Source organism: Malaclemys terrapin, chromosome 8 (assembly GCF_027887155.1).
Source record: "Malaclemys terrapin pileata isolate rMalTer1 chromosome 8, rMalTer1.hap1, whole genome shotgun sequence".
Classification (NCBI taxonomy): Eukaryota; Metazoa; Chordata; order Testudines; family Emydidae; genus Malaclemys; species Malaclemys terrapin.
Genome location: NC_071512.1, coordinates 64978886 through 64996009, shown reverse-complemented (window position 1 = coordinate 64996009; position 17124 = coordinate 64978886). Strand labels below are relative to the sequence as shown.

Below are 17124 nucleotides of genomic sequence, written 5' to 3'. Positions count from 1 at the left end.
GGGGCCACAGTTTTGGCTTGGGTCTTTCAAAGCTACTGTAATACAAATGATAAATGTCCCCAGTTTGATTCTTGGCTAATTACCCACACTTCCCATTGACTTACCGTATATACTCATTCATAAGCCGAATATTTTTGGTAAAAAAGTGACGCATTGAAGAGTGGGGTTTGGCTTATAAATGGGCCTACACCAAAATTTGATGATTTTAAACTCTATGGAATCATTGAATTGAATATCTAATACATTGTTGTTTTGTTGACCTGGAGCGTCTGCAGGCATGATGCCCCTCAGCTCCCTGTGGCCGCAGTTCGCCATTCCCAGCCAATGCACTTCCTGCAGCTCCCATTGGCTGGGAACGGTGAACCACGGCCACAGGGAGCTGAGGGGCTCCATGCCTGCAGATGCTCCAGGTAAACAAAACGTCCCGACCTGCCAGTGGCTTATCCTGATGGCCAGGAGCCAAAGTTTGCCAACCCCTGAAATATAGGGTCATCTTATGGAAGGGTCATACAGTTTTTGCTATTTTTACCTAACCATCTTGAGGGGTCAGCTTATAAATGAACGGGCTAATGAACAAGTATATACAGTAATTGGAGTCACACAAGTTTGTCTGAGGGAAGAATCAGGCTCAAATATATTTTCTGAGACTTTAAAAAAGAAAGGAAGAACCCAGCAACTTTTCATTCGTCACAGGGAGTTAAAGCAGAAAATTACATTTTTATAATCTCAACTCATGTTGTTATGCAAGTCAAAGGGAAATTCTGCATATGGTGGATACTTGCCTTTGTTTTTTGGGGTTTTTTTTCCCTCTGAAATTGGTTTTCTTTAAAATCCTAGTCGAAAGCCAACAGTAATGTTCATTTCAGTATTCAAATTCAGGAAGACAATATGCCAAACTACAGAATGGAAAAGGTTTGATAGGTAAGCATACTCCCCTTCAGCTAATTACATCTCTCTGAGCCATTTCTAATTTAGAAATTTTCATTACAATATTTTTTCAGACAAATGTCTGTATTTCGTTATAAAGAGAACCTCTCTTTTGGCAACCCCATTAATGGCCTCATGCTGCGCAAAACATTACTATTCTATATATTTATCCATCTGCAAAACTGAGATGCCAAATCTTACAACACTTCTTGTTTCATCACTCCAATTCCACCAAAAGTCCTCTACCTTTAAGTCCTGAAGATACATCTGTTCTCTCTCCCCAACCCACCCCAGATTTATCTTTATCACAACACATCTTGCTGCCCACTAAGAAATGGATAGGAACCCTTTTGTAGCCTGGTTCATTCAAACAGACAGAGGAAGCCAAGAATGCTGCCTCTTTATGCATTCATTTTCTATTAATCCAGGGAACAGGGCCGGCTTTAGGCCAATTCAGCCGAATCGGCTGAATTGGGCCCTGCGCCAAGAGGGCCCGCGCTGCAGATGTCCACCCCGCCCCCAGCTCACTTCCCCCTCCTGCCCTCCCCTGAACACTCCGCCCCCTCCCCTGCTTCCCGCGAATCAGTCTGAAAAGAAGCAGGGGAGGGCCGGCAGCACAAGGTAAGCTGGGTTGGTGGGGGTGCGAGAAGGGCTCCGGGGAGGCGCGGCCCGTTCCGGCAGGCCCCAGCGGCTCTGGCCCGGCTTGGCTCCAGCCCGGCCCGGTCCCCGCGGCACGGCCCCCACGGCACGGCTCGGGTCTCCCCCCATCCCCCCCCGCGGCACGGCGCGGCTCCCCCCGTCCCCCCCGCGGCGCGGCTCGGGTCTCCCCCCCGGCGCAGCACGGCTCCGGGTCGGACCCAAGCCCGGCAACCCCGGCCGGAGCGCGGCTCGATTCCTGGGGACGGAGCTTGCAGCAAGCCCCGCCCCCAGGAATCGGGCCCCGCTCTTGCTAAAGCCGGCCCTGCCAGGGAACAAGGATCTACAAGTAAGACTCAAACAACATTCTCTCATATTAGAGAGAGAAGGTGATGTATATGATTGGACCAACTTCTGTTGGTGAAAGAGACAAGCTTCCACAGAGATCTTCATCAACTTCTCACTCTCTCGGCACAAGAAGTTAGTCTTATAAAAGATACTACCTCACCCACCATGCCTCTCTCATACCATGGGACCAATACAGCTACAATAACACTGCAAATCCTCCAACAACAGTATAGATCATTAAGGCCCTACATTTTAACTGATACTAGCACCAGCATCTTTATGCTAGTAACTGCCTTCATACTAGGAGGTTGTATCACTAACCATATTGTTTTCTAAATACATATAGTTATAGTGTGTGTAGATAACCCACAGAGAAATCATGCTGATCTACCCACCACATTTAGTGACACATATGAGAATCAACCAACTCAACCGAAAATCATTAGCATCGACTTTGGGAATCTGAATATAAAACCTACCCAGAACCAGGATGTCTCTGATAGTTATCATTTCATAAAAGTACATGTATTCTTTCAGAATATGAAATAATTTTTCCCCCTTAAATGAACAAGAGTGAACTCAGCACAGAACAAACATTCCTTATCTACCTATCTTGTTAATACAAACTGGTTTTATTTGTATCACTATTTAGGATAGGTACCAAAATCAAACAAAACTAGAGACGGCGATCTAACAGATACCAGAGGGCAGTGGGTGACAATTAGAAAAAAAAACAAAAAAACGGGCTTTTGGGATAGAACATGTTCCAAGCTGCAGTGTCACAGTCATCATTTGTGATAGGGGTATTATAAGAAATGACTATAAAGTAATGAGCAAAAAAACCTCTGACTCCTACTTATAATAGCATTCACCAATCAAGCCAACTATTTTTTAAAACTAATTGGCAGCGTATGTCCCTGCTTCCTGTCCAGTAACATATACATATGCTGCAAGAAAGACACTTTAATTAAACAGAAAATTATGTTGTATAAAGAGCTGTCTAGAGAATGGCAAATGTAGAAAATAGGGGGGAAATCACTTAAAACAATGGTCATTTCCACAACCAGCAATCAGCTTCTACCACTGTCTGCATTCTAACATTTCGCATTCAGTGAAACAATATTTCTCATCCAGATGGCTAAATTCATTTCTCCATTACTCCTATTTTAAAAATGAAAACGTTTCCGATCTGAAACCAGCTAAAGAATATATGTTTTTATCAACATTTACAATGAGAATAAACACATTCCAAATCAAAATAATCTTAAGAGATTGTAGGATAGTCTCCAGTTTCAAACAGTGGTGTTCAGGCATCTGAATTTGCTACATAGAACCTAAGTCACTGATTTAAGTATTATAGCTATGAAGAAACAGAATCCTGCCCTCAGGACTTAGGAGGCAAATGAAGTGGAAGTTCTTCTTCGAGAGATGTCCCTGTGGGTGCTCCACTACAGGTGTTGGTGCGTCCCTGCGCCTTTGCCCGGAGATTTTTGCAGCAGTACTCATAGCGGCCACGCATGCTCAGAAGCTGCCCCCCGCTGTGAATCTAGGTTGATAGTACGCGTGCGTGGCCGGTCTCCTCAGTTCCTTCTCAACCGTCCCCGGCCTGAGACGGAGCTCAGCAGACTCATTAGAAAATCCTTCACTCTTGCTACAATTACCCTTTAGTAACCAGTTGTTGTCAGTTTTCTCTGTTAGTATAGTTAATTACCCCGTTTATCTGTTTAAAAAAAAAAAAAAAAAATTCTGTCAGCCGCGGCTATGCCGGGCTCCACAGGCTTCAAGCGCTGTGCTATGTGCAAGGAAGCTATCCCATTATCGGATGGACACTCAAAGTGTATAAAATGTTTGGGGGAAGCTCACATTCCCCAAAAATGTGCCCATTGCTGTAAACTCAGCTCCAGGGCACGGAAAGACAGGGAGCTTAAACTTAAACTGCTCCTCCTCCAAAAGTCTATCGGGTCAGTTTCAGACCCAGGCGCTGAAGCCGGCTCCGCTGCCCGCCACAGCCCCCCCCGCCTCAAAAAAACTGAAAAAATCTACGAAGAAGGGGCACCCTTCTTCACCAAACAAGGCTATGAGGCACAAAGTATCTCCAGGCAGATCAACGGTCTCTCTGCCTGTGTTCCCTCGCCTCAGCAACTTTCATGAGCCGGGCTCTTCGGGAACCGCGCAAAAGCTGCCTGAGGCTCCGGCGGCGGCGCGAGGCTCCGGTGCCGAGGCATCAGGCTTCCAGTTGCCTGCCTCTATTACGGCACCGTTCGGCACCGCGAATGATACGGTGCCGACATTCCACAACATGCCTGACCCCAGGCAGGCTGATATTGCCCGCCCGGCACCGACCGCGGCACCGACCCCTGCGGTGCACTCTGATACAGAGATCACAGGCAGAAACCCCGATCGCAGGAATGCTCCTGTGCGGCAGCCTCTCCCGGCTCAGTTTTCACCTCCCGCAGGAGCTTCATTACCTCACTTTACCCAGACAGCAGATCTCCTGGTATCACCTACCCTGCAGTCTCCCCTGATGAACGAATATTCTTCTCCAATGCCTGAGTCAGGATCTGAGCAGTTTTCCCACAGTGAGGAGGAAACAGATCCACAGGGAGTTTTTTCTCCATATCATGACTCCCAGCCCCAGCCCCTGGGCAATAGAGGTTATGAGAAAATTACCTCATCCCACTCTCAGGACCCTGCCTCCTGGGGGGCGAACCCCTGGATGGCACCACCTATGCCCTACCCGCCACCATGGCAATACTGGACACCATGGGCATCATACCCTCGGGAATACATGCCCCATGGCCACTCGACCAGGCGCAACACCAATCCAGCGCCGCCTCCTAACGAATATGCCAGTGACATGAGACGTCTGGCAACACAGTCACGCTTCCAGGATAAACCTAGCCCTACTCCTATTCCAACAGAGCCGGAGCTAGCACCTGAAGAAGCATTACTTCCCCTTCCTCCGACTCCCTCGGACGAATATGCAAAATTCCAGGACCTCTTTAAAAGAGTTGCCAGTGACCTGAGAATTAACTTGGAGGTGGTCACCGAACAACAGCATGAGCTAACGAACATCCTACAGCCCCCTTCTTCCTCCAGGGTGGCATTACCAATTAACGCAGCCCTTTTAGAACCCGCTAAGTCCATCTGGCAGACTCCAGCGACAAGTCTACCTACCTGCAAGCAAGCAGACAGGAAGTATTTTATTTCTCCAAAGGATTCTGAATTCCTTTTTACCCACCCAGCACCAAATTCATTGGTAGTAGACGCTGCGAACCAGAGGGCTAGACAACAGTATTCTCGTTCCACCCCACCCAACAAGGACAACAAACGATTGGACCTTTTTGGTCGCAAAGTATATGCATCCTCCACCCTCCAATTTCGTATAGCTAATTATACTGCAGTCCTGGCAAAATACGACCACAAAAACTATAATAAGTTAATGGACTTTATTGATGACATTCCAGAACAAAGAAAACAACAGTTCAGAGCTATGGTTTCTGAGGGACAAGCCATATCACGCACCGCTCTCCAAGCAGCCCTCGATGTAGCCAACACAGCGGCAAGATCGACCGCTACAGCGATAGTCATGCGACGGGGCTCATGGCTCTCCTCCTCCTTTTTTCCTCGCGAAGTTCAGAGCACCATTGAAGATCTTCCCTTCGACGGTGACAAACTTTTTGCTTCTACCACGAACGACGTGCTTCATTCAATGAAGGACTCAAGGACAACCCTCCGGTCTCTAGGTCTCCAGACACCTACGACCAGAAGACGGCAATATAGATACCAACCGTACCACCGGCCACGTTACCCCGCATTCACACAACATTCCCATAGACCGCAGGAACAACAACAACCACAACGTCAAAGACCAAGATTCCAGCGACGTCGTCCAAATTCTGCAGGGGCACCTCAACCCCCGCCAACTAATAGGCAGATTTGAAGACTTGGACGAGGGTTTAGAAAGCAACGCCCCCACTTCAGCCGACACACCTATCTTTGGACACCGCCTACGACCTTTCTTCCATCAATGGAAGAATATTACCTCCGACAAGTGGGTCTTAGAGGTAGTTACAATTGGATACGTCATCCCCTTCCTCTCCTTACCTCCCACCCACCCACCCTCCCCGTCCCTCTTCAGGGACCCTTCTCACGAGCAGCTACTCCTCCAAGAAGTGCAACATCTCCTTCATCTGGGAGCAGTAGAAATCGTGCCAGAACGGCACAGAGGGAAGGGTTTTTACTCCCATTATTTCTTAACGGAAAAGAAAAATGGGGGATGGCGACCAATCCTCGATCTCAGGCGGCTCAACAGATTCATCAAAAAGCAAAAGTTCAAGATGGTTACCCTCACTACCATAATCCCAGCGCTGGAGCAGGGCGACTGGTTTTCTGCCCTCGACCTACAAGATGCCTATTTCCATGTCACTATACATCCGGCCCACAGACGTTTCCTCCGATTTACCCTCGGTTCGACACATTTCCAATACAGGGTACTCCCCTTCGGACTATCCACAGCCCCCCGTGCCTTTTCCAAGCTTCTAGCTGTAGTCACTGCCTACCTCAGGAAACAAGGGGTCATAGTATTCCCTTACCTCGACGATTGCCTCCTCAAAGCTTCAACATTCGACGAGGCGCTCCGGTTCACACGGCTCACAGTCGATTGCTTTCTATCTCTCGGCCTACAAATAAACAGAGACAAATCCACATTACGCCCCACCCAGCACCTGCAGTTCATAGGCGCAGACCTCGACTCCCGGACGGGGTTGGCATCGCTCCCACCCGATCGCTTCAATTCCATAAACCAACTGGCCACAATTATTCGCAACAGTCCACAGGTGACTGCCCGAGACTGCCTGCAACTACTAGGTCACATGGCCTCGTGCACTTTTGTCGTCCAGAATGCACGCCTATACATGAGGTGCTTCCAAGCGTGGCTGGCAACGGTCTACAAACCGAATATGCACTCTTTAAACAAGACTCTCTCCCTGCCTGCTCCAGTCAAAGATTCGCTACATTGGTGGACCGTTCACTCCAACCTCTGCTCTGGAGTCCCGTTTCTTCAGCAGGCCCCATCACTCATCCTGACCACCGATGCATCTATGACAGGTTGGGTGCACATATGTCTCATCACACAGTACAGGGGCTATGGTCACCAACCGAGACCTCCCTGCACATAAATGTTCTAGAACTTCGAGCCATTCGCAACGCGTGCCGTCACTTCCTGCCACTAATCAAGCATCATCACATACGCATAATGACAGACAACATTGCATGCATGTTTTACGTAAACAGGCAGGGAGGAGCTCGATCCCATTCGCTGTGCACAGAGGCTATGAAGCTCTGGAATTGGTGCATTGCAAACAACATCCGGGTATCAGCAGCCTATCTTCCCGGGATCATGAACACCACAGCGGACGAACTAAGCAGACGCTTCCCATGGGACCATGAGTGGGAGATAGACGAGAAAACCATTCACAATGTATTCAGCACCTGGGGTTACCCAACGATAGACCTCTTTGCAACTACAAAAAACAAGAAATGTCCCAATTTCTGCTCCAGAGCAGGAATGGGCAAACATTCCCTGGGGGACGCATTCATGATCTCATGGCACCGAAACCTATTGTATGCATTTCCCCCGATACCAGTTCTCAACAGGGTTCTGATAAAAATACGAACGGACCGATCCAAGGTGATCCTCATTGCCCCATCGTGGCCCAGACAACCGTGGTTTCCGTTCCTCACCAGAATGTCAATCCAACCACCAATCTCCCTGTCGCTCATCCCAAACCTTCTATCCCAACAACACGGCCGTTTTCTCCACCCCAACCTGTCCATGCTTCACCTCAAGGCCTGGTTCCTACATGGTTTTCCCAAAGCGAATTAGACTGCTCTGAACAAGTTCAGAAAGTGCTCCTACATAGCAGAACACAATCTACTCGCAAGACCTATCTTCAAAAGTGGAAACGATTCACACATTGGTGTTCTGCTAAACACCTTTGTCCTACCTCGGTACCTCTTTCAATTATACTTGACTATCTATTGGGCCTTAAGCAATCCGGCCTTTCTTTCAGCTCCATCAGGGTCCATTTAGCTGCTATTACAACTTTCCGCGACAGAATTGATGACACGTCTGTCTTTGCTCACGCTATCACGAAGCGTTTCCTCAAGGGACTACAAACCTTATACCCAGACATTAAACCACCGACCACCCCATGGGACCTTCATCTGGTACTGTCTGCCCTAACTCAACATCCATTCGAACCCCTAGCCACGTGCTCCCTTTTACACCTCTCGATGAAAACAGCATTTCTAGTGGCAATTACCTCTGCCAGACGGGCAGGAGAAATAGCAGCTCTTATGGCACACCCACCATATACAATATTTTTTAAAGACAAGGTTACCCTCAGATTACACCCCAAATTTCTTCCAAAGGTACACTCGTCATTCCACATTAATGAACCCATACACCTGCCGACTTTTTTTTCCGAAACCACATGCGAACTCCTTCGAAACCTCAGTGCATACACTAGATGTACGCAGAGCCTTGTCATTCTATTTGGATAGAACCAAACCTTTTAGAACTTCCTCCAGACTTTTTGTCTCTATTGCAGAGCGCTCCAAAGGCACGCCTATTTCTACCCAGAGAGTCTCGAACTGGATCTCCCAGTGTATCCGACTGTGCTATCAGATGAAGAGGGTTACACCTCCAGACGGCATTAGAACACACTCCACTAGATCTCTGGCTGCCTCTGTCGCGTTCTAACGCAAAGTTCCCCTGGCTGACATTTGTAAAGCAGCCACCTGGTCCTCTGACCACACTTTTGTTAAACACTATGCCCTTACTCAAGGCCCTCTATCTGACATACGCTTGGGCAGGGCGGTACTTTCAACGGCGTTCCTACCAGATCCGAAGTCCCTACCTCCTTAAGATACACGGCTTTTAAGTCACCTGTAGTGGAGCACCCACAGGGACATCTCTCGAAGAAGAAGAGGAGGTTACTCACCCTGTGCAGTAACTGACGTTCTTCGAGATGAGTGTCCCTGTGGGTGCTCCACTAACCACCCTCCTCCCCTCTACTTCGGAGTTGGGGGGCCTCCGTGGTAGAGAAGGAACTGAGGAGACCGGCCACGCATGCGTACTATCAACCTAGATTCACAGCGGGGGGCAGCTTCTGAGCATGCGTGGCCGCTATGAGTACTGCTGCAAAAATCTCCGGGCAAAGGCGCAGGGACGCACCAACACCTGTAGTGGAGCACCCACAGGGGCACTCATCTCGAAGAACGTCAGTTACTGCACAGGGTGAGTAACCTCCTCTTATTTTCAGCTGGTTTTGTAAATTCTAATTTGTACATTGGCCCTAGTTAGGACCTTGAATTGTATCCAGTGTTGGAGAGCTAACCCAGTTCTCTGAATGATGGTGCGAGAAGTTGTCATGTACCCGTTCTACCTAGGAGATTGGCTGCAGTATTCCTTATTAGCTGCAGTTGATGTATGGTGTATCTCTGTATCTCTTTAGTTGTCAGCTCTAGGAACATTGAGCATCCTTAACAAGTTCCACTGGTTTGAAACGTTTTACCAATTCCAGAGATATTTCGTGTCGTTATGATTCCATTAGAAAATATTGTATTTTTCAACTCGGTGGAACTATTTAAGTGGGATCATAGTAGATGTTTATACGTTGTTCACCACTGTGGCATCCTAGTGCCTCAGAGTCCACATCAAAGTAATATGTGTGGAGCACTGAGGCCAGATCTTTGATTGTGAGGGGCAAGCACAATTTTATCATCAGTTGAAACTAGAAGACAACATTTCTAGCTTCCACCGCTATTCAGGTATAGGGGAGAGTTGAATGCAACTCCGAGCCTGGGCACCTCCCTGGCAGTCAATGGATTAATGCCCTAAGCAAAGCACACATCTGTTTTACTCAAGTTTGATCTTGTCATTATTCAAGTAGGTGCTTCTTTCTTATTTGAGGCAGTCTTTGAAGCCTTGACTGTGTTCCCAAACTATCTACCAATCCTAATTCTTGACAAGCATTCATTTGTACACAGTACTGCAAATCAATTAGACCCTGGATTCAGCAAAACACTTAATCACACTTTCAAGTCTCCTTGAAGTTAGTGGGATTTAGGAACATACTTAACTGTTTGGCTGAGTCGAGGTCCTCTGTGACTTCGCATTAGAAGCATAACTAGGGAGTCTTGCATTGAAATCCGTTTGATTACTGAAGGCCAAATGGGACTTGAATTACTGTACTCAGCACCAATTACCTAGAATTTCAGGCTCAAATCCTAGTAGACTCCATGCAGTCCTTCATCCTGTGCTATGTATTTCATTCTATGTGGGCCTTTTGAGACCTTAAAATTCAGAGTCCTCTATTCTACATGGATGTTAAAGAGCTCATGACATTTTTTTGATATTAACTGCAATATCTATTGGGAAAAAAAAGTGTTCCTTCCCACACTGTTATTCAAAATGCTGGTTGGTTGCCAGCATGCATGCCAGAGGAGGCTGCAATTCAGTCTTGTGATATGTAAATCATTTATACTTTGGGATCCTTCAAAGTGAGGTGTATATTTATATGTAAATATAAAACATGTTTCAGTTGTCCAATGTGACTTGATAATACATCAAGTTACATGTTGGCAAGAGGAAGATAACATTATGTATAGATGTTCCCTCAAAGGATTTTCCCATTCATCTTACTAAGAAGTGATAAATTAAATAAAAGCATTTTCAAAGCATATGCTGATAGAGAAATACATTTGTTAGCAGTAAGAGGATTATGCTTCCAGTGCTGATTGCACAGTGCAATTATGCTGATTGTGATATGCCCTGGTTGTAGGTGGCTGGTTTGTACGATAATATTTTTGTGTTGCTCTTAAAAATTGAAATTGCTACAATAATGGACATACAAACAGCTTAGCTACTTCTGTGGTAGCAGAAGTCACTAACTGTAACCGTCTTCAGTGTATTCTCAAAAATAGATATTGGTATTTTATTTTGATAATTTCTTGGGAAAGTATAATGAGTCTCTGTCAAATATTTCCAATGAAAGCAATTTGAAAGTAGATTTTCCAGTTAAAGAGGCTGCTGAATTTATATATGGGGTCACTTTGAAACAAGCCTGATAGTTCCCTTTTGACAGCTATATGGACGGAACACAATTTATTAAGGTTGATTTATCAAAAGCTAGGATTCTTACCATTTCCTTGTAAATAACCTAATAAGTCCTGTATATTTTTTGTCCTCTAGATGAAATGAATGATCATCAAAACACCCTCTCTTACATCCTGATCAATCCTTCTCCAGATACAAGACTAGAGCTGAATGATGTTGTGTAAGTTGATGGCATAAATCATAAAATCCACAAAGTGTCTCATTTTCACTTTCATGCCGGAATTCATTTCTTTTATCTTTTGCACTTTATTGCTTTTATTATTTTCCTCTCAGGAGGAATCATTTCCATGCACATCCAAAAAAATTATACAAGAACTCATCCATTAACTTATACCAGATTATTTTTAAGTTTTTTTTCTTCTTTAAATAACCCTGCTCCTTCCTTCTAAATTGGAGTGTCAGATAAAATTAAATTAAGAAAAATCACAGCTCTCAGATACCTTTATACTATATTACATTCTCACTCTTGTTTCTTGCTCATGATTCATTAGTCACGGAGCATCAATAAAAAGCATTGTAAAGTCAAGCTTTCAAAGCCATACCAGTAAATGATTTCAAAGATCATTTTCTTTAGTGATTTGAGGGCCTGATCCAAAGCCCACTGAACTGAATGGGCTTATGCCATAGACCCTAAAAGGAAGAAGTGACTAGTAAATACATTAAGATACCAGTTACATGATCCTAAGACTTTTAGGCATTGCTTAAAATACTTTTCTTTTTACTTGGTTATCAAGAATTTCAGCATTCCAGCACCTGCCCATTTTGACACTTTTGCAGAATAATAAAAAAGCCACAGTATTGGATAGTAGCTTTAAAATATCACATGATCTAAATTGAAATAATGTTGGTTTTTGTTCAGGGAGTCCACTCCAGTCTTCACCTTGTCACACAATTGCCTAGTTAAAAGAGAGATATGAGAGAGTTTATTGTGCCAGAAACCGACAAGAACCAAACAAATTTCATATAATCATTTAGATAAGTCCAACAGTTTTGACATTCAAATAGGTTCAGGCTATTTAGTTGTTGCCTGCCTCTGTACTTCTTCATTTTGGCCAGAACCAAAAGCAGAAACATTGTAATGCTAAGAGAAATGCATAAGCTTTTCCAGCCTGGATGGAACATTTGAGAATTCAACCCTGTGATGTTGGAGTTTGATGCAGCTGGAGGCCAAGCACTTCAGCCCCACTATGTGCTTCGCTTTAATGGGACTACTCACATGTTTAAAGTGAAGCATGTGCTTTGTTGGATCATGGCCAGCGTGCTCTTCAATCTCCATTGAGGACTGTTGCATCTGTATGTGGCCAAGAGTCACTACACACGTAACTATACGTGTCTGAAGAGATATTCAGGAAAAATGTAATAACTAATGCACACACTTAGTATTTGCTAGCATCTCAACAAAACTACAATTTTGACTAATAGGCTTTTTATTTTGGCCATACCATTGATTATTTTAAATATAATATCTTTATCACTTACTTGCTAAACATATACAACATGGCACAGCATTTGAGATACAGAAAAAGATGCCATGCCTGAAGCTGAATCCCTAAAGCTCCGATAGTCTAAATAGGCCAGCACTGCTACCTACCTGGAAATGAAGCCATCCGGCCTCAAAAAAATTAGGACAAAACGTGACAGCCCATCTACTCAAACACAGGCTACTGCTAATAGGGAAAATCAGGCTCTGAGACAAGGACTAGAGTTACCAGCTAACTCCTCTGGCAATGTCCATTTGTAGGATGAAACTTGCCTCTGTAAGAGACAGCTTCCCTGGAAACTGATTCTACCGGACGGTAGAAACAAACACCACAAATCTTACAGCTTCCACTCAGAGTAATGTGCACTTTTTTGAGCTTGTCTTTGCTAACATATAGCTTAGTGTAGATAGAATATAATAAAAATAAAAGTCTCCAAGCAATATCCCCATAGGAAGAGGCAAAGAACAAACAAACAGCATATGCTACATACTTAATGTACTTTTGGATACTCAGATACAGCCCTCACTACCCTAATAGAGTAATTTGAATGATATAAACTGTAGTCTTAATGGAACTCAATGGGAACTGATGGGTGCTCTTCACTTTTAAAGAATCGGGTACCTAAAATATTTAGGAGCCTAATTTTAGCCAAAAAATATTCAAAACTTAATTGTCTATGGTGTCAGGCACTTCAGACTACAAGTACATCATGGACAAAGGTATACTAAAATCATTGTTTTTGTTGTTGAAGTGGCTGCAGAAATCACAAATGCAAGTCTAAGTGTTAATTTCCTTTTAGAAAAACTTAAAAAACAAACAAACAAGTTTTTGTTTAATACATTCATTTTGTGAAGAGTTAATAACATGAACAAAAACCTTTATAACTGCATCAGTGGGTACATTACAGGCGGACAAATGTAACATTTTTGCCTTCATACATTTATTGAATATGTAAATTATTCTTGTATTAAAACTGGAGTCTTGTTTAATCTGAAACACCCATTACAACTGTAATCATGTCAGTCATATAAAGTTTGGGTCCAAATCTCTATTCACTTGAAGGGACTTAGCATGTTGTGTCTAATCTGAATTAGAAACATGAGAGATTAATCTAATGTATTTTCTTGTCCATATGACTATAGACTCATGAAAGGTACTGATTGACAGGCCTGAAGACTGATCACCTGTGTTTATTTACCAAACAGATATAGTGTAATCTGTGATAACATACAGTTTTCTGCATTGCCTCACTGTGCCTCATCCCTGTGGAGAAGGCAGTTCAGCCTACAATTAAGTCCCAGTCAATCTGCCAGTGAAGTCAATCGGAATCTGTCTATGGATTTAGCTGAGATCAATACCTTAATCCTTGGTTCCTGCTGAGGTTGCTAATAATTTAGCATGGTGTTTAATTGTGGTGTTTCTTTTGTCCACTATGAGACCACAAAACTCCCTTTACATACAATAGGCCACTGAAAAGCCAAGAAATAGATGAAAACTACTTTTTGGATACTACTGAACTTGGTTGTGAACTGGTGATCCGGTTTTTTATCCTATTAATTTCACCTTTTGAACCTTCCAGTTGCTCACCATGGATTTGAATCCTTTGATCTCTTCCAAATCTAGTATTAATATGCCTTAATGGAATGATAAATCTAAAATTGTGCATCCCTTTTCAAGTGTATTCACTGGATGAAGTTTAATTCCTGATTAAAATCCCTCCATGCTTTGAACTCAAATTTAAGTCATAAAGTCACTTCCTGGTATGTTTAATTAATTAAATGGGAATTTTACTGTCTGACCCAAATATATAGGGATGTAATCAGGTCTTAATGATACTCAATAAGTAACATTGTTGGAAGGTTACATTAATTTCAGAGATAGTAACATTTTGCTCCATTACTTTATGAAAACATACAAGTTTCCAAACTACAGTACAGAATGCAGAAGAAACATATAAAGGTAATTACAGGTATGTGATCTCAGTTCTATGAAGTAATGAGATACAAGACTGAAGTTTCCAGTTTAGTAAAGCTTTCAAGTACAAGAGATCTCTTTCAGCTGAACTACTAACTTTGCAATAACATGCTAGGGAAGCATGCAAATGCATTTTATCCTAATTTAAATCAAGCTTTTATAACAACTTTTTTCTTTTTACAGTTACTTGATCCGACCCGATCCATTGGCATACGTTCCAAATACCGCATCCAGCCGAAAAAATAGCTTCTGCAATACCGTTGGACAAGACGCCAGAGAGGAAACACAACTTTGATATATTATTCTGCTCGATGATAAGAGACCATTTTTATATTGTTTCCAGTAACCGCTTTGAAATCTAATCAAAATGGAATGTTTATATTTTGTTCAGATCTAATTGGACCAGAGAGAACGCTATCTGATAAGTGGGCAAGAATTCAAGTTGGGAAAATATGTACTCTAAACTAAAGTGATTGCCATGTCTGTAGCCTATTCTAGTAATTTTGAAAATGGAACTGTGTCACACATTAATGGAGTGATTATGAAAAGCTATATTACATTTTAACAATCTAATCAGAACAAATTCCATCAGCATGAATTTAATTGCTGCTTCTAAATGTTATGTTTATCAAAGAGATAGTGAATCGCTAACTAAGCCTCTGACCCATAACTTGAAAGAATATCAATGTGCAAAACATATAAAATGCCTACACAGACATTGGTACGCATACAGTGGCATATTTTAGTAGGAGTAAATATTCCTATTAGGATAGCTTTCAAATGCTCCCATCAAGATCATGTACTAGAATCACAGTCCATGAAATCATTTTCAGGTTTGTCGCTTTGTCCACTTATATTGGAACAGACCAATTTTATAGGCCCAATATGACCCTCTAGAATGTATTTGATTATTAGTTCTGCTGCGTTTAGACAGAGATCAGTTTGCATAGGGCATACTAAGTGAACCATACAAGGTCTATTCTAAGGGATTTCCAAGAGATAAATCCTGGCAGGTACACATGGATGTTTTGGCTTTACAGAACCTCTCTCTCTCTCTCTCTCTCTCTCTCTCACACACACACACACACACACACACACACACACACCTGTTCAAAATGGAGGAAGTTTTAAAAGAGTAATGGGTGTCAGAACCCACCCCTAGAGACAAGAATAGTGTTATTCCCTCATGATTGTGAAGAAAATCTTCTAGATGCAATACCAACTGGTAAGATGCTGCCTGCCTGACTATCCAGACATATCTGAATGATAGCTGAGGTGCAAATGGCCATGTTCATCTTAATGGGTTGTTAACTTGAAATCTCAAGAATTAAATGAAGGGCATATCACTTTCAAATCTGGCTAATGCACATCTCAGACCCTAAATGCCTCCTACATCTATGCAGCTGGAAACAGCCCCAAATATCCACTCTAGTATCCAATTGCCCATTCCTCCAGTTTCCCCTCAAAAACTTCTGATCCAGTTGTGAATTTTCAATATAAAATTATGCAGCTTGAAAGTTAAAGAGCATTTGAGACAATGCAATATAAATAATGGAACATCTGATTAAATGAGATGGGACACTGGACTAAATACATAGTTTCGTTTCATAGCTAATACAAGAAAATCCCTCAAAATTGTATTAATTAACTGTAGCTGCTTCATAATCTCCAGTCTGCAGAGAATGCAGGGTACTTGCTCCAAAAGTTGTGTTACCATGGAATACACAGGGTCTTGCATCTGGTCTTCCAATGTTGCATGCTTGCTCCTCCACCTCTCAAATAAAGGGAAGATTGTGCATGAACAATAACAGTCTAGGTATTTGCGAAAGAAGTTCCACCTGTAATAATCCATATAAAACTGTTACAAGAGAATTCTACAGGCTAGCCATATAATTGAGTGGCAATGCTGAATGTTCTTTGAACTCCTTGATAACCCTACATGTACAGAAGTTATTAAATAGTCTGCAAGAATATTTAACTACTTGTTTACATTATATTTTCTATATTTGGAACAGCAGCTATATGGTTGTGTGTGTCCTGAAAAATAAAAATGCCAAAATTGCTCAATGAGCCATTCATGGATGTGAATGTAATTTACTGTATATAATGCTGTCAAATTTAGTGTCACATTCATCTGATCAGTGACAGGGAGCCAGTTACTATCCCGGTCATTTTTCCAGCTCCCCATTTCCATCCAAATCTCTTCTTTTTTTACGATATATGAATTGACTTCTTGGTTAAATAAACTCATTATATTATGTCAGCTCCTATTATTTCACAACATATTTTGAGGAACATTCTCTTTTGTGACAGTACTAGCTAAATTCAGCAATGTATGTACAACTTAAAACTGAAATCTTTACTTTATTTTCTTAAGTGTAAGAATATAATGTAAGTTCCTTTTTTTCTGCAGTTCAACGTATCCAAATCACTGTTGGCTTTACAACTAGTTTTAATAGCCCTGATTAGAGTATAAAACTAGTCAGTTTTTTATTTGTTTTGTTTCTTGCATACATACTCCCCTAGGATGATTTCTATCAGAAAAAAATCATTATAATTGAAGGGAGTAGGGGA

General features: G+C 42.8%; 1 protein-coding gene across 1 annotated transcript in view; it reads left to right on the top strand.

The window, feature by feature from the left end:
* Nucleotides 1-16620, top strand: part of KCNT2 (potassium sodium-activated channel subfamily T member 2) — a 296278-nt gene extending 279658 nt beyond the window's left edge. Inside the window, exons 30-31 of the mRNA XM_054037517.1 lie at nucleotides 11171-11255; nucleotides 14734-16620. Coding sequence (XP_053893492.1) covers nucleotides 11171-11255; nucleotides 14734-14845 — 197 coding nt within the window. The 3' untranslated portion in view covers nucleotides 14846-16620. The remainder of the gene's footprint in view (nucleotides 1-11170; nucleotides 11256-14733) is intronic.
* Nucleotides 16621-17124: the final 504 nt, after the last annotated feature.